Genomic DNA, 18,548 nt, shown 5'->3' with positions numbered 1-18,548 from the left:
CTTACTTCTGACAACATTTTGATATTGTTTCCAACTACCAAAAATGTTATCTAAGTATAGTACAAGAAATACCACCACGTTTCCATCACATCTTTTGTATACACAAGACTTATCCGATTACTAAATCCATAGATCTGGATTACTTTGATAAACCGGATGTTCCAAGACCTTGAAGCTTTGCCTCAGTCCATAGACTGATTGAGCTTGCACACAAGATGCTCTTAGCCCTTTGCAATGAACCCTTCTGGTTGCTTTATATGGATGTTTTCTTCAAGACTTCCATTAAGGAATGCTGTCTTGACATCCACTTGCCAAATAGATAAAAGAATCCGGATAGACTTAAGCATGACTACCAGTGAAAAGTTTTCATTTTTCATCTAGCCTTGCTTTGAAAGTTTCTACCTTCCTGTCTATCCCTCTTTTCCTAATATAGACCTTTTTACACCCAAAGGCTTTTATACCATTTGGTGGTTCTATAAGCTTCCAGATTTTATTAGAATACATATATTCTAATTCTGTTATTCATTACTCTTTGCCAAGATATTGCATCTTTATCTTGGAGTGCTTCGTCATATGTCCGGAGATCAGGTTCATGTCCTCCAGGGATCGAGTCCAAAAACTCTCCCAAAACATAAATCTTTTTAGGTTGCCTAACAACCCTCCCACTACAATGAGGCACTTTCTGCAATTGTGTATCATTTGTGATACGTGTTGCAGTTTCTTGTGATATTTCATCTTGTACAGTTGGTACTAGATTAGACATGTCCTTTATTATTTCCTTAAGAACAAATTTACTTATGGGCATGAGGTTTATTACATAGTCCTTTTCTAAAAATCGGTCATTGATGCTAACAATAACTTTCTGATTTTTAAGACTATAAACCTACTTTCATTTCTCTAGGATAACCCACAAACAAGTGAATTCCTGTCCAACTTATCATTGTCTCTCTTCAGCATATGTGCTGGACTACCCGAATCCGAATATGCTTCAAAATAGGCTTACACCTATTCAACAATTCTATATGAGTAGAGAGTTCTGACTTTGGAATGTACTATGTTCACTTCCGTTTCCAGAGTATATCCTTAAAATGAATTTGGTAATTTTCTAAATAACTCATCATCAATCTACTTATTTCCATAAGAGTCCTATACCTTCCTTTTTCTACACCATTCTGTTGGGATATACCTAGGTGTAGTTAGTTGGGATTGAATCCCTACTTCTGATAAGTGACTCCTAAATTCTCCCAAGAGGTACTTGCCACTACGATCTCACCGTAGTGTCTTGATACTTTTACCTTGACATTTCTCCACATCAGTCTCATACTCTTTGAACTAATCAAAGCACTTAGACTTCTGGCACATCAAGTAAATGTATCTGTATATCAAATAGTTGTCTATAAAATAGACAAAATATTTGAAACAACCTCTTGCTTGGATAGTCATAGGATCACACAAATAAGAATGAACCAATTTCAACATATCTTTGACTCCATACCCCTTAGACTTGAAAGCTTCTTGGTTATTTTTCCTTCCAAGTAAGACTCGCAGGTTGGAAAGATTTCCACTACTAATGAATCCAAAAGTTCATCAGCTACCAATGAATCATACTCAAGTTAATATAACCTAGCCTTAGATGCCAAAGATATAATTGGTTCATTTCCGAAGGTTACTTTCTCTTAAAGTTAGAAGATGTGTTACCAATTTCCATTTGTTGCATCGTGAGAGTTATTAGATTTATAAATTGCTAACCAACGTACCAGAACAGATAACTTCCCTCTTTTTCTTAATAACAACTTTGTTATTAAAAAAGGCAGAATATCATGTTCTTTGAATAGTTTAGAAACTGAAAACTAGTTCTTTCTAAACTTGGTGCGTAAAGACAATTACTCAAAAATCCATGTTTTATTTTTATCAAAAGATAAACATCTCCCACTGCAACAACTACCATTTTTACAGAAGTGCCCATATACACGGTGTTTTTATTTTCATTTAGTTGTCGGACATGATTAATGGCATCTGTATCTACACTCCAGGTTCTGGTAGATAACACCACTAAACATGTTTCAACTAATGAATAAAATACACCTATATTGTTCTTAGTTCTAAGAGGACAGTCTACCTTAATGTCCAAATCCTATTTCCAATCAATTATAATTGGGACCACTAAGTCTATCCTAAAGTATATCAACTAGGGATTGACCATCATCCTAAGAATCACAAAAATATTTGGTTAAGACCAACTCCTTAAAAATCCCATGAATTTTGTATGCCACGTTAGTGTGGACGTATACAAATTCAAAGAGGAAATTTTATCATTTAATTTTATTATCTCGTCAACCTTACTTTATGACGAATAAAATTAATAGTTGGTCTATCTTTAATCAAATATTTGGTCAAGACTTCTAAATTTAAAATAATATTGATTCCTCTAATAATACTATTTAAATCTACCAGCACCTCAAAACACCGTGAATTTTGCATGCCACGTTAGTGTGGACGTATACAAAATCAACATTTGTAAGAGGAGGATTTTACCCATTAACTATCTTGTCAACGTAACTTTATGACAAATAAAATTATCTCAAACACCGTTAATTTTGTATGCCACGTTAGTGTGGACGTATACAAAATCAATCATTTGTAAGAGGGGTTTTAACCCTTTAATTTTATTATCTTGTCAACCTAGTTTTATGACAAATTAATAGTTTGTTTCATTTGGTCACACAAATAATAACAGTGACTCCGATGGGGAGGATACTATTAGATGTGTCTAAGTGTATACCATTACTTGACACTAAGTCTATTAATAAGATTATGCCCCTTCCGTTGGGGAAGATCACACGCTCTTAATTAACTTCCTATAGTCATCCAAAAATGAAAGTTTGTTCTAGTGATCTGCAAACTAGCTCATCCGTTATGGAGGAAGACACTCAGAGCCAACGCGCAAGCTTGTTTGCATCACTTACAAACCAGTAATGGAGACCATGGGATTTACTTAAAAATCCCTCTCCCACTTAGTTATTTATTAATGAGGAATTTTAACTATGCTAGCCTACTAAACTTGTAAACTAACATGCACACACAATATAAAAGCAATAAATAGAAAATCTAATTTTCAACTATTATGGCTTTTATCTCTAGTTGTCCTCCGTGTGTTGTCATCCCAATCTGCTGCCATATTTGGCCACCGCCACCGGCATCCATCTTGCTCCTTGTTCCGCTGCGCCTCTGGTCCTTAGAAGGTTCCACGCTTTGCAAGATTCGATCCATGACATAAATAGAATTTACAATTTTGATCCTATATTCCATAAAAGGAATGTACATGTATCTAGATCAAAATAAAATCCTAATAAAACTAAATACAGTCCTGTATTTTATAATACAATCATGCACACACATATAAATGCCCTTGACATGTCCAAGGGTCCAATCACACACATAAAACTATAAGCCATAATAGTTGGATCCTGCATCCATAAAGTTAGCACATCCTACTATTATCCTGCCTAAATTATGTATGACATGTGCATAATTAAACTAATACCAAATACACAGAGGCAAAACCCTAGCTCTGATACCAATTGTTGGTTGCTACTCGGAAAGCCTAGAGGTTCCACTGTACAAAAATTTTGTACAAAGGTCTGAACCTTTTCCTAGCTACCATGTGTTCTTTTAAATTAAATTTTGGATCGCCTGCGGAACTTAACACGTTTGATCCAAAACTTAATCTATTTGTTCTTTTAGGTTTTGACTTGGATCTCCTGCGGAACTTAACACGTTCGACCCAAGTCACCTTAAGTTATTAATTCCATTAAATATTAATTTCCATAATCGGTTCCCAGTACTGACGTGACGAGGCACATGGCCTTCTTGGATATGGGAGCAACCACCACCGACTAGACAAAACCTTTTATAGAAAGCTAATATTTAATTTCCTAAAATAACTTTAGGTTAACCGAAAAGAACAATCAAATCACAAGGAAAAAAAAAAGAACACTATATCGAAAACAAATTCGAAACTCTAGAATCGTATGCCTCTTGTATTTAGTATTATTTCCAAAAATAACTAGTATGATGCGGAAAGAAAAATTACTAGTTATACCTTTTAGAAAAACCTCTTGATCTTCTACCATATTCCTCTTCTAACCTCGGACGTTGTGTGGACAACGATCTTCCGAGATGAGAACCACCAAGCACCTTCTTCTTCCTTGCAAGTTTCGGCCATCAAAACTTCTTCTAGGATGAAGAGGTTCGGCCACCACCACCATGCTCCAAGGGATGCTCGAAACAAAGCTTTCTTTCTCTCCTTCTTCTTCTTCTTCTCTAAACTTGATCCGGCCACCATATGAGTCTCCACAAGAAGGATGAGGTTCGGCCATCAAAGAGAAGAAAGGAGGAAAGGATGGCCGGCCACACCAAGGAAGAAAAAGAGAGAGGAAAAATAATAGAGTTGATCACCCGTGAAGGCACCTCTACCCCCTCTTTTATAATCCTTGGTCTTGACAAATAAGGAAATTTTAATAAAAAATTCCTTAATTCTTTTGTCATAAAAAAGAAAAATTATTTTAATTAAAAAACAATTTTCTTCTTTTAATAATAATGGCCGGCCACTTCTAATTCCCCAAAACAAGGAAAATTTAATTCACACAAGAATTAAAACTTCCTAATTTGTTTCTAGAAATTTATAAAAATTTCTCCAATAATTTTATCCTTCATGATTGGTTAATAAAAGGAAATTTTATAAATTAAAATTCTTCTTTTAAACATGTGGATAATTTCCAAAAGGAAAGTTATCTCTAAAATTAAAATCTCTTTTCAATCTACAAATAAGGAAAGATATCAAATCTTTTCTTAATCTTTTATAGAAACTAATAAAAGAGAATATTTAATTTTTAAACTCTCTTTTAAATTATTATCATGGTTAAAAAGGAAAGTTTTCTTAAAAATAAAATCTCCTTTCAATCTACAAATAAGGAAAGATTTCAAATCTTTTCTTAATCTTTTGTAGAAAGCTTTAAAAGGAAAGATTTAATTTTTAAACTCTCTTTTAAAACTATGATATCCACATAAGAAATAATTTAAAAAAAAAATCCTTTTTAATATGATGTGGCCGGCCACCTAAGCTTGGGCTCCAAGCTATTGGTCGGCCACCTTAAGGCCAACCTTTAGCTTGGCCGGCCCCTATTGGTTGGGTAAGAAGGTGGGTATGTGGTGGGTATAAATCTCTATATACAAGAGGCTACGATAGGGACCGAGAGGAGGAATTGGTTTTGGTCTCCCGATGAAATTAAGCTTCTCGTGTTCGCCCCGAACACACAACTTAATTCCATCAATAATAATTCATTCCACTAAAGAACTATTATTGAACTACCGCACCAATCCCAAATTACATTTTGGGCTCCTTCTTATTATGAGTGTGTTAGTCTCCCTGTGTTTAAGATAACAAATGCCCACTAATTAAGTAAGTTACTGACAACTCACTTAATTAATATCTAGCTCCAAGAGTAGTACCACTCAACTTCATCGTCATGTTGGACTAAGTCCACCTGCAGGGTTTAACATGACAATCCTTTTGAGCTCCTCTTGGGGACATTCTCAACCTAGTATCTCTAGGACACAGTTTCCTTCTATAATCAACAACACACACTATAAGTGATATCATTTCCCAACTTATCGGGCTTATTGATTTATCGAACTAAATCTCACCCATTGACAAATTAAAGAAATAAATATCAAATATATGTGCTTGTTATTATATTAGAATTAAGAGCACACACTTCCATAATAACTGAGGTCTTTGTTTCTTTATAAAGTCAGTATAAAAGAAACGACCTCTAATGGTCCTACTCAATACACTCTAAGTGTACTAGTGTAATTATATAGTTAAGATAAACTAATACCTAATTACACTACGACCTTCAAATGGTTTGTTCCTTTCCATCTTGATCGTGAGCTACTGTTTATAATTTATAAGGTACTGATAACATGATCCTCTGTGTGTGACACCACACACCATGTTATCTACAATATAAATTAATTGAACAACTACATTTATCACAAATGTAGACATTTGACCAATGTGATTCTTATTTCTAGATAAATGTTTATATCAAAAGCTAGGCTTTTAGTATACACTCTAACACATACGTGTCGGTAATAGAAGTTTTTTTTTAATTAATTATTGCAAAAGAACAAGTGCACTGTGTTGCATTTGTTCTAACTTTCTTTGTACTCGATTACTATTTCCGGAGGTACTGGAAGAGACATTTTAGTGGATTACCATCGATAGGTCCACGAGACCTAAGTCTTGGAGTAGGAGTCGCCGAAGGTTCCGAACCAAGTAAAACCGACCGTATTTTCTTGTATTTTTTTCTTCTCAATTTTCTGCTATGTACTTAAATTTCAAAAAGAAACAAATTTTCAAAACCACGTGTTTTACCCCCCTCCCCCTCCCCCTCTCTCATGTGCGACCCGATCTAACAATTTTGACAGGACGCTGTTATAGTAGAAAAATAAAAAATAGTGACAGAGCACTACTACAGTGAAAATCGAGCACATGCATAGATTTCGAGTTGAGGAGCATATATATATATATATACTCCCGACTCATTTTTGCAATGTATTTCTACAATTGAGACGACTTAGGATGCCTAATATCACTGGGGAGCCTCTATTAATCCAAGGCGTCCTAGTGATTCCAGATGTCCTGAGTCCTCTTAGTGGCAGAAATGTGCCTCGAAAATGAGCCGAGCAGAATATTATTTACCTATATATATATATATATATTGTGATTTTTTTAAAATTTTTGATTATGTCAATTTAGAGTTTAGGAATTAAATTATAATATTAAGTAAAAAAAACATGATATATAGCTTGGTGTATATATCACAACCATATTTTAATAATCCACGTCGGTGGTGTCTTTACGTTAAAAAAGAAGCTCGTTGTGGCCTACATGGATCGAAATTCTAAAATCAAAATAATTAGAGCCAAATCCTACAAATTGGACTCAATACAAATGTGGCTCCGCTCTAATTATTCGCCCATGCAGTAATTAAGACAACTATAGCCAAAAGATCGACCAACAAATTCATTAAAAAATATAGGTAAAAAAATCATTAAAGAAAAAAAGGCAATTAATATAAAAAAACCTAATAAACTATATTTGAGATAATATTTTCGAAGGCATTATATATAAGCAAAGGGTAATTAATGTAATTATGTGCCACGTGGAGTTCATCTGCCGCTTTCAGATGCATGACGTGGACGACATGATTTGATATGTTCACGTTGATTACCTTAAAAATCTACCCCGTTTCTTTGCGTTAACTACTTCCTACTTTCTGAGAAGGGAGGAGTTTAGTTAGGTGATAAAAGAGTAACGATATCACGTGAATGCGCATTTAATTTGTGTCCGTCTTCTTCTATTTCTCTAAATTTCTGCTGTTGCTTCCTTTTGATCTCGATTTAATCCTCTGGAGATTGCGTGTTATTAGGGTTTGTTTTTGGTGTTTGATCGCCTCTCCCGTCGATTCAACGGCCGCGCGGGATTGAAATCGTCGCCGGGAGCTGCATCTCAAATCGCCTGGCGCTTTCCCCCTTTTGCTTTCTTGATTGACGACCGTGATCGAGCGCGGAAAAGGGCAGCTCCGGCCATGGCGGAGTTCCGACACAGGGAGGCCGATCTGGAGTTCCGGTGCGGACTCGAAGAGCTCGTGCGCGGCCACTTCGACGGTTGCATGGGCACCGGGCTCTCCTCCTCCTGCTCGGCGGGGGGCGGCGAGGAGGAGGAGGAGGGAAATACGATCGAGGCCGAGCAGCTCGCTGCCCGAAGGCGCCGCAGGTCCGATCTTGACGGCGACGACCTCGCTGAGTCCTCGTCCGCGGCGCGCCGACACTCGAGAGTGTTCAGCCGGTGGGTCGCGCGCCAGGCTGAGGAAATGATTACCACCATGGAGCGGCGGAACCGCGAGTCTGAGCTGATGGCGCTGGCAGGTCGCCACCCTGTGTCCATGCTCGATCCTTCCTTTCTCAGGGAGTCCCGTAGGTCGCCGTCGGCTGTCACCGCGGTGGAACGTCCGGTTGTTTCTCGTGCGTCGTCGATGCTGCAGATGTGGCGGGAGCTCGAGGACGTGACGGCTGCTGCGAGGGCGGAGCGTAGGAGCACCGCGGCAGTGTCTGCACTTCGTGATCGGCTTCCTTTGGAAGGCCGGAATGAGCTGGATGGCAGCTCGGTTACAGCAAGCGAGAGTGAGTATACTGGATACGCACAGTGGGCTCACGGACATACAGACTCCTCTTCTAGACGGGGTCCAGTGGATGAGGATGATCGGGGATCAAGTCGGGAACAATCTCCTGACCTTGATGACGCGGTAAGGGAGAGGGTGCGACAGATAGTACGTGGTTGGATGACGGAGAGTGAGATTGCAGAATCAGCATCTAGGATTGCCCGCAGTAATGAGACGCCGAGGGCGCATGGGCTAGGGGAACTTGAAAGGGAGAGAGTGAGATTGGTGAGAGAGTGGGTGCAGATGACGAGTCAGCAACCGAGAGAAACCCGTGCTAGTCGGAGGGAGGAAAGGCAGAGGGAAAGAAATGAGTCTGTAACTGATGGCCATCCTGAGCTTGTGAGAAGGGAGTTGCTGGGGTTGCGGGGCAGACAAGCTCGACTTGAGTTGATCACGAGGATGGCATCGGAAAGGCAGAATGAGCTCCAGGCATTATCAGAGCATCATGCAGTTTCAGGGTTTGCTCACCGCAATCGCATTCAAGTAATTTGATCATGTTATACATCTTCTTTACAAATTGTATAGCATCATTTGGGTGGGTAAGGAGCTGACTTTTAACAGGAACCATTCCAAAAGGGCAACCAATTAACCAAAAGAAACAAAAGCAACCAAGTCAGATGACAGTAGAATATTCTGACTTTGTTTCTGCTATAAGAGAATTATTGAACTGCCAAAATTTTGCAAATCATAAAAGTAAATTTTCATGTTAATAGCATGCCAGTTGTTTGGTATATATTGAAAAGCTAAAATCTCTTATGCAAAAATTATTTTATGTTATAGGATAATTTAACATTATCTTTGTTTTGTTTAGGCGACATCTTATCCAGTTCTTAATTTCGTTTTGTTTGTGAAGCTGTTAATTCAGGACCTTAGGTTTGTTTTATTACTTTTTAAGTTAATATGGTATTTGCATGCAATAGAGGTTTGTTTAACTTAAAAGATAAAGTTCTTGTTTTCTGCTTCAATTTTGTGATTAATAAAGCACTACTTAAGTTAATGTTTGTGTAGATGCTGCAAATCTGCAATGAGTCCAAACTGTTCTTAAATTCAGAGGCAAATTGAGGGTGTAGTTATCAATCAAACTGATCGACTAATGAGGAAAACGAACTTGGAAGTAGGAATGTTCATATATAAATATGAAAGCTTCTTACATGCATTGAAATTACTATAGTTGAGGTATCTATTCACCTTCTGTGCGTTGACATTAATTCATAGCCTTAGTTTGGTTTTTTTTCAACATAAATTATTGGTATCATGAGGTTGATTTTTGTGCTCATTAACCTAATTGGCCTTGGTTCTTCTAAATATCAATATACTCACAGCATTTCTTATTTTATTCGTAGATTCTCTGATATGAATTACTCTCTTTGAGCATATTTACAGTTTTTGATGCTATTTGGAAATTCATGGAGTCATTTATGTGGCTGTCTAAAATCTAAACTTCTCTGATTTCACAGGTATTGCTGAGGGGACGATTTTTAAGAAATGGTGTAATGACAGATGACCAAGAGAGGTCACCATCAATTGCAGAAAGAGAATTAGGTCAGTTGAGGCAACATCATCATGTCTCTGGTCTAAGGTAACACCATCTATTTGTTGAATCATACTTATCCACCATATAGTTATCAACTTCTGATGATTTTACTTTGTATCGTGTAGTTCTTATAGTTGTAGTTAATTTTAACTACCTTCAAAACCTTAGTCTTTTTTTTTTATTATTGTGTGCCAATGAAAATTAGAAGCATTGGCAGTATTTTATTTTGCAACTTGAGTATGGTGTGTTATTGTAGTCATATGTTGTTTGTCTTTCTGAATAACGGAGCTCTATCGTGTCATAATATCCATTATGCTGTTCAAACTAGAAGGAAATGACTTCTTGTATATTCAGTCACCTCCAACTAGAGTAAATATGAGCAGATCAAAGTTGTAGTCTAAATTTTTTTATCCGCTTCCAATTAACCAAATTACTGCATAGCCATGAACTCTGTATAACCTTTGTATCTCTCCCTTGTATTACTTGAGAGCGTTTGGTTATGAAGATTCTTTCTCATTATATTCGTGATTCCCTAACAATCTGCTACATGCATTTCATATTCACAGATGCTCAATTAATTTTATACTCTATATTGTTGCATGAGGAGTTTTTGTAGGTTAATACTTTGTTGGGACATACATGATGTGGGATGCCATTGTTCTTTCTCATATTGTCATGTTGTTTTGATATCATGTCTCTTGTGAACAGAGAGGGTATTTACTTTCAATTAGAGAATTCTGTTCATGATGAAGCAACAAGCCAGCCTTATTCTTCAGCCAATGAAAGCTTTTCTGTGACAGATCAATTTCTAGCCAGTACTGGAACATATTTATCTAGCATCAATACTGAGGAGGCGACTCAATCTAGTGAGGATAGTAACATTAACCAAACAGTAGAGAGAGAAGAGATGCTTGGGTTGGAGAGTAATCATCATGTTGAAACTCATGATATTCAGGAAACTCCTGCTGATGTAGCTGAGCAACAAGAAGATACTGGTCATGATAGAGTTGGCTGGGAATCAAATGATGTTGTTACTATAGTTGATTGGCCTGAAGAAACCAGGGGAACCCTTGAGGATATGGATTTCAATGCAAACTGGCAGGAAAACATGGATCAGGATTGGCCATTGGAAACCACTGGGTATGATATTGGAGAAGACAGTCCTCTACATGAAGCTCATGAAGAATGGCATGAGGATGAACCTCCTAATACTGCCGAAAACTGGCAGGATGAACAGGAAGATCCTGCAACAAATCGAAGGTCTAGTCCTATTAGAAGAGTCAACAGATTTATCCCTCCTGATGATGAACGTGTATACAGTATGGAGCTTAGGGAACTCCTTAGTAGGTATGACCGATTATTTTCACTCCTAGTATTGTATCATTATTGGTTATTGTACTTTCATTATCCTTGTGCTGAATTATTTTGTTGTAGGAGGAGTGTTTCTAACCTTCTTCATAGTGGATTTCGTGAAAGTTTAGACCAATTAATACAATCCTATGTTCAACGACAAGGCACAACTCCATTTGATTGGGATATAGGCAGGCCATTGCCTATCATTACACCAGAAGAAGATGGGGCTGAGAGAAGAGATGGTCAAACTCGGGCTACTATGAGGTCTAATGTGTTTCCACCGCCACGTTTGCCATCAAGACCACCACTTTGGCACTCCAGGACTCATATGAACAATTGGGTTAGGCGAAACATGCATCGCTCAGAAATTGTGCGGCATCTTCCTTCTATAGTTGTACAATAAATTATCTAATTTTTGCAGTCAGCATAGACAACCATGAAACTAGTGCTTTATGATGGTACTTGATTTCTAAATCCATTATTATCATCTGCTCTCTCTTTTTTTGCTGGTTCGAACACTGGCATTTGTTGGTTTCATCATTTATACTTTCAATCTATTGTGTCCTTATCTTTCCACTATTTTTACATTTTTTATCGGTAATACTTCTTCTCCTGGTTATTTGGTAAATACAACATTTTGCTGTTTTCCTGGATGGACATTATTAATGCCATTTTAACAGTGAAATCAAGAGTATATTAATAATGTTTTGTATATCACTTTTTGATATATTGCTTTTGCATCCAAGCTAAACATAATGGTTTATGTGCAGGAATGGGATGCTTTCAGTGACTTGAAGGCAGAAATTGTTAGGATGCAACAGGGAATGAATAATATGCAAAGAATGCTGGAAGCTTGCATGGAAATGCAAGTGGAGTTACAACGTGCAGTTAGACAGGAAGTCTCTGCAGCTTTGAATCGGTCTTATGGCAAAGGTCAGTGTTGCTGCTTCTTAATTTTTTATCATTGAATTATTGTGAAGCTTTGTTGTCTTGAATCCCCTCAAAACTGTTGGACTTTAATGTTTTTGTACTGAGCATTTGCCCAAACTACAGTTGTCAAAATTGATATCAGGGTTGGATAGTCAAAAAACTTAAATATCAGTTGTATCATATTGGTAGGATCAGTGAATGGGAATCAGTGGAAAAAAAAATGAGAAAGATATAGAAAAATAATTTCATATATGGGATCATACTAGATTATCTAAAATCTTTTAAAAAATGTCTGATATGTCATTATATATCCAATTATTAAAAATACAATATACAAATAATGCCACATTTTATATTTAATGTTATAAGGTTTAGTCAGGTGCCCAAATAGCTTTTCATTGAAGGGCAATTTCATAATCCTTGTTGACCGATAGAGATTATTGTGTCCTCTCCCAATTCATAATTACCTCCCTCGAGGGATAGATGGATTAAGCATAAAGTCTAAATAGGAACAATGAATTTTAGAGGGAAACAAATACTCTTTCTTTCTTGTTCTTTAAGAATCAAGTTAGAATTAAGCGAAGGCGTCAAAGTTTACAATGTTATCTCAATTTGATAAGATATTAACTTTCACTCTATATTTAAATGAAATTTCATCAATTTTATATTACTATTTTTTTTTTGTCTAAATTTCTTTATAATCTTTAAAAAAATTTCATTTCTCAGGAAAAAATAACTATTGTGAATAGCCAATGTTGATCCAACTCAGACAATTTGGATTGATATAGGATGATTGCCGACCATGGTCTAAACCTCTTTACTGAAAGATTGGCATGCTCTTTTCAGTGTATGGTGTTTTGTTCCTATGATAGATTGTAATAGGGGAGGGGAGGGTAAGACTCACAAAATTAGGAGTTCCCTAATTTGTGTAATCTTTTTGTCACTCTCTTCACTCTCTTTTATCTTCCATCCAAGTAATCGAACCTAGTGTTTAAGAATTACCTAATCCAAGTTTGTACAAGTTTTCATTGGACCCATATGTTGGATAAATTTTCAGTTTTTCAAATAAAGTTCCTCTCTGCGCCTCTTTGAATCTAACTTCAGTCTGTGGTATGATGCAGGCTGCAGTGAGGAAGCACTTATTGATGGATTCAAATGGAATCAAGTTGGAAAAGGGATCTGCTGTGTCTGTTGCAATAACCATATCGACTCTCTTCTTTACAGGTCTGAATGTCTTCCTCTAGATAGAAATATAATCCCAACACGTTCTCATTTTCCCTTTGAACAGATGTGGCCATATGTGCACTTGCTCAATGTGTGCTCATGAGTTGGTCAAAGCTGGAAGTAAGTGCCCCTTGTGCCGCGCACCTATTGTCGAGGTCATCAGGGCCTACTCGATCAACTAGCATAAGAGTTTTGCTGTGCCAAAGGGGAGTGACCTGCTTCCAGAATTTTGTGAATTGTAAATGCTCCATTAATTCTGGTTCTTTGGTGTTTCCTTCTTCATTTTATTGTTTCTCGATGATGCCCTTGGAGCCGCAGAACCGTTATGAATGGACTTCTCAAAATTTGCACCTATTGTGTAAGCTCAAACGATAAAAATTGAGGTATACATCTATACTATTCTTTTGTTATGGGCTCAAGGCTTTCATATACCTATGAAACCGGGTTAAAAGTGGACCAGCAAGTAGGGATGAGAAATATATAAAATTTTTAATATATTGTACGTACTAAACTGAAAAATATTAAATTATATTAAAAATCTGATATATTAAAAGTTTTAATAAGTTATTATATCGTATAGAAAGTTTTGGTATGATATTGATATGCAATTTAATAGTTTGGTATTTGATATATAATAATAAAATTTGAATGTAATCAGTATAAATATTATATTAAAAATTAATATATTAAATTTTAGTATATCAAAATTTAGTATGGTATTTGTATGATTTTTTATATATTAAATTTTTTGGTATGATATGATACAAGATTTTTATATATAATAGCACCATTTAACTTATTTAACTTATTGAATCGGATCAATTTCCAAAAATAAAAATATCATAAAAATATTAGAAAATAATGATAAAAAAAGGACAATAATGGATATTCATTATTTAGGTAACCAACCCAGGAGTAGTAAATAAAGATGAGTCATATAGTTAGAGACGGGTCAACTAAAAACTCTTCTCCACCAGTACCCACCCACACCTTCTTCTATCTTCTTCTCTACCACACCGCCCACTTTCCTTCTCATCCTTCCGCTTCCTCACGCCCATACTGCTCCGCTACATGTCTGCCTCGCCGGAGTTTAACCGCCCGCCACCGTCGCCGGGCTTGTTGCTTCCCCCCATCCCACTATCAGTGATCATGGTGTCGCCGCTACCCTCTAACAACGTCGAGGAAGAGTGCCGCACGCCAACTTCGGCAGAGAGTAGGTTGCCGCCGGTCATCGACAGCTGCCCGCCGCCGCCGCCAAGGAAGAAGACGAGGTGTGCGGCGCCGCACAAGAGACGGCTGTCGACGAAGCTGATCACGGTCGGAGCTGAGGAGATGGAGCAGCTGTTCGGATGGGAAAGAAGCTTCAGCTTTGATCACAAATGATATGTCGATTTCGTGGGTTCATTAGAAGATGAAAAAGATGATTTGCAGCATCTAATTAATCGTGTAATTTACCAAAACGCAAAATTTATAAACAATAAATTCTGATTTAGTTTGTAGTGAGGGATAGCATTGCCCTCCCAATACTGGTCATTATTCCAATTCTATTCATTGGAGGACCCCCCAGCAGTAAGGTATCCACAATGGGAGCGCCGACGTGGCCAGAGCTCCTTCCGAGCTCCTGCAATTTCCGTATAGAGCCGCTCCTTTATTTTATTTTTATTTTTATTTTTTAATTTAAAAACGTTATTGAACGTTAAAAATTAGCTGTTGATTTAACCATTATGTTGATTTTTATTTAAAAGACTATAAATATATTTTCAGTATTCTATTTTTAGTTTCATTTTCTCAACACTACTTGTATTGTTAATCATAAAAATATTTGAAAATATTTGATGGTTAAATTCAGATCGCGTAAATTCTGAATAAATGAATTGAAAAGATGTCGACGATATGATGAACAAAAAATACTTCGGCTATATGAGTAGTAATAAATTGTACGTCAAAATACTTAAAATTCATTCGACAACACACAGAGAAGATATTTGAATAAGAATTGTGAAGTTGAACATGCTCATTATCTTTTCAATTATTACTTCTATAATAAATCAGTATATCCTGATGACATATTTCGACGTCTATTTTAAATACAAAGAGGGTTATTCCTTCGTATAGTCGATGCTTTAAAAAATCATTCTGAATATTTTCAATGGAAGGTCGACACAATAAGAAAAAAAAGATTTGTCACCACTTCATAAATGTACAACGGCTATCCGTCAGTTAACGTATGGAGTCCTTGTTGATTATTATAATGAGTACTTACATATTGCTAAAACAACTGTCATTCAATGCTTATTTAACTTATGTCGATGTGTAATTAAAATGTTGGGAGGCCAATATTAAAGAAATGATGTTGTTGAAATCCAACACCTACTTAAAATACATGAATGGAGATACGACTTCCCTGACATGTTGAATAGGTTTGATTGTATGTATTGGTAATGCAAAAATTAATCTGTCACTTGGAAATACTAGTTTACTTGGAGAGGTCATGGTGTTCCAACAATTGTATTTGAAGTAGTCGCATTTACGGACTTGTGGATATAACATGCATTTTTTGTGATTGGGTGACATAATGATATCAACGTGCTTAACGAATCACCTTTATTCAACATTTTACAAAAAAATGCACCTAATATTAATTTTACAATTAACAATACATAATATACAGAAGGATATTATCTAACTGATGAGATCTATCCAAAATAGGCTACTTGCGTCAAGAGCTTTCCATGTCCCTAAGATCCCAAGAGAAAAATATTTAAGAAATAATAGAAAGCTGCGAGAAAGAATGTCAAGCAGACATTTGGGGTGCTTCAATCTTGATGGACAATGATCAGAGGTCCAGGATAATTTTGTTACAAGGATAATTTGAAGGATATCATGTATATATATATTATTTTACATATCATGATTATTGAGAATGAGAGAGATGCAATTGTCAATTGGTCAGATAATAAAGGAGATTTTCTGTCATAAATATTTCAAGGCTCCGTCCAAACATTTCAAGAATACCTTAGGAGAAATTGCGAATACGTGATAATCAATTGCATCATCAACTTCAAGTCGATTTAGTTGAGCATATCTGAACACGTTACGATTATAATTTATTAATTGTGATATGTTTATTATATTTTTTTATTCGATGTATTGTAATATTTATATATTTTTTAATTATTAATATTATTCCATATTAATAATTTATGAATTTAAATTTTATAAAAATTTAATTATATATAATTTAAAATATAAAAAAGAGATGAGAAATATATATATATAATAAAAAAACATGGGAATCATGAAAGAAACATTCAATATATATATTTTTTCTAACAACGGAGAGATATGTAAATATTTTACTTTTAATATGTAACATTCTTTATTTTTATTATTAAAAAAGGAATTTTGTTGAAAAAAATATTAAAATAGTATTCTATCTTAATTTTATTCTAAAAATATTACTAGAAAGAAAAACTACTTTTATTTACATATAGAGAATTTTATTTTAAAATATTTATGTTTGATAAGGATTTCACATAGCTGAATGTTAATAGTGTTTTGGAGGTGATTGTCGCTCAAAGGTTTGGTCATTGGATGTGATCCACCCACTGAGGACCTATAACTTAGGAAATACCATTTGAGTATGTGATACTTGCAAGTAAAATATTTTTTATAATTTCTCTGTCTATAGGACTGATAATACTAGATCCTTTAGGATGAATGATGTCATATTTTTAATTTAATAAAAAAATGTCATTTAAGTATGGTTATACTTGTGTTTTAGTGGAATACAATTTAACAAGTACATTTCAAAAAAGGAAAAACATTTGACTTCACAATTTCAAAAAACAAAATAATTATAAACTAACCACTCTAAGATTTAGATTCTCTGGCTTAACAAAATAATTAGGTTGATTTCATATCCATTTGATGAAGTTTAAAATTCATATGAGTGATATATCCTAATAAGATCTGGCTGGACTCTAACCTACCAGAGCATAGGTTTCATCATAATCAAGTCCCTCTACTTGATTGAAACCTCTAGCCACCAACCTAACCTTATTTCTAGTGACTCTTCCTTGATCATTCAATTTGTTTCTAAAGACTCATTTGTTGTAACAATTGTATTATCATTAGTCTTGGAACTAATTACCATACTTTACTTCTCTCAAATTGGTTCAATTCTTCTTACATTGCTAGGATCCAATCCATATCAATTAGGATTTTTGTTAAAATTTAAGGGATGTCCTAAGGCAATCGCCTTACAGTTTTTCTATTTATTTGATAAGTATATATTTACTATTTGAGTGCATATTATATGTTTGATTGTCTTAAATGTTGGTGCAACCTTAGGTCAAGGTTGACCTGGTTGACCCGACTCAAGTTGACCTGACTCGAGTTGTATTTTGATGTTTGACGAGAATAGAAAAGTTCTATTCTGATGTTTGACGAGAGTAGAAAAGTTGTATTATGATGTTTGACAGAATACAAACTTGGGAGATTGTGGGTGCAATCTTTGGTCAAGGTTGACCTGGTTGACCCGAGGTGAGTCGACCTGATTCGGGAAATCTTGGTGAGTGAATCCAGGTGAAAGTCCTGGTGAGTGAAGCCAGGCAAGGGAAAGTCCTGGTGAGTGAAGCCAGGCAGTTGGAAAGTCCTGGTGAGTGAAGCCAGGCAAGGGAAATCCAGATAGGTCAAGATTGACCAGACATCTGGTGAAAAGTCCAAGCAGGGAGCTTGGCACGAGAAAAGTCCAAGTATGGAGACTTGGCACGGAAAAGTCCAAGTATGGAAACTTGGCACGGGAAAATTCCAAGTATGGAGACTTGGCACGGAAAAGTCCAAGTATGGAAACTTGGCATGGGAAGTCGGAGAGGGCTTGGGAGCTCGTTCTCACGCGTAGTCGAGAGGGCTCGGTAGCTCGTTCTCGGACCGGATGGAGTCGGAGAGGGCTCGGTGGCTCGTTCTCGGGACTAGGTCGGAGAGGACTCGTTAGCTCGATGGATCGGAGAGGGCTCGGTAGCTCGTTCTCCGGACTAGGTCGAGAGGGCTCGGTGGCTCGTTCTCAGTCGGAGAGGGCTCGGTAGCTCGTTCTCCGGACTAGGTCGAGAGGGCTCGATAGCTCGTTCTCTGGACCGGATGAAGTCGGAGAGGGCTCGGTGGCTCGTTCTCCGGACTAGAGAGGGCTCGTAGCTCGTTCTCGGAGGGGTTAGGGCTGG

General features: G+C 36.4%; 2 protein-coding genes across 2 annotated transcripts; both read left to right on the top strand.

The window, feature by feature from the left end:
- Nucleotides 1-7,433: 7,433 nt before the first annotated feature.
- LOC122029430 lies at nt 7,434-13,739 on the top strand. The gene is made up of 7 exons (XM_042588413.1): nt 7,434-8,771; nt 9,746-9,867; nt 10,531-11,169; nt 11,257-11,545; nt 11,946-12,108; nt 13,227-13,329; nt 13,394-13,739. Exons 1-7 carry the CDS (start codon nt 7,656-7,658, stop codon nt 13,509-13,511), a joined length of 2,550 nt encoding a protein of 849 aa, XP_042444347.1. The 5' UTR covers nt 7,434-7,655; the 3' UTR covers nt 13,512-13,739.
- A 524-nt stretch (nt 13,740-14,263) lies between these two features.
- LOC122029845 (cyclin-dependent protein kinase inhibitor SMR1) lies at nt 14,264-14,821 on the top strand. The gene has a single exon (XM_042588980.1). It carries the CDS (start codon nt 14,401-14,403, stop codon nt 14,710-14,712), a length of 312 nt encoding a protein of 103 aa, XP_042444914.1. The 5' UTR covers nt 14,264-14,400; the 3' UTR covers nt 14,713-14,821.
- The last annotated feature ends 3,727 nt before the right edge of the window (nt 14,822-18,548 follow it).

This window comes from Zingiber officinale, chromosome 10B (genome assembly GCF_018446385.1).
Source record: "Zingiber officinale cultivar Zhangliang chromosome 10B, Zo_v1.1, whole genome shotgun sequence".
Classification (NCBI taxonomy): domain Eukaryota; kingdom Viridiplantae; phylum Streptophyta; class Magnoliopsida; order Zingiberales; family Zingiberaceae; genus Zingiber; species Zingiber officinale.
This window is presented reverse-complemented; position numbering and strand designations above follow the sequence as displayed.

Coding starts and splice junctions, on each gene's coding strand:
- LOC122029430 (XM_042588413.1), top strand. CDS start 7,656: ATGGCGGAGTTCCGACACAGGGAGGCCGATCTGGAGTTCCGGTGCGGA. Junction 9,868..10,530: donor CATCATGTCTCTGGTCTAAG/GTAACACCATCT, acceptor TCTTGTGAACAG/AGAGGGTATTTACTTTCAAT. Junction 11,170..11,256: donor CTTAGGGAACTCCTTAGTAG/GTATGACCGATT, acceptor ATTTTGTTGTAG/GAGGAGTGTTTCTAACCTTC.
- LOC122029845 (XM_042588980.1), top strand. CDS start 14,401: ATGTCTGCCTCGCCGGAGTTTAACCGCCCGCCACCGTCGCCGGGCTTG.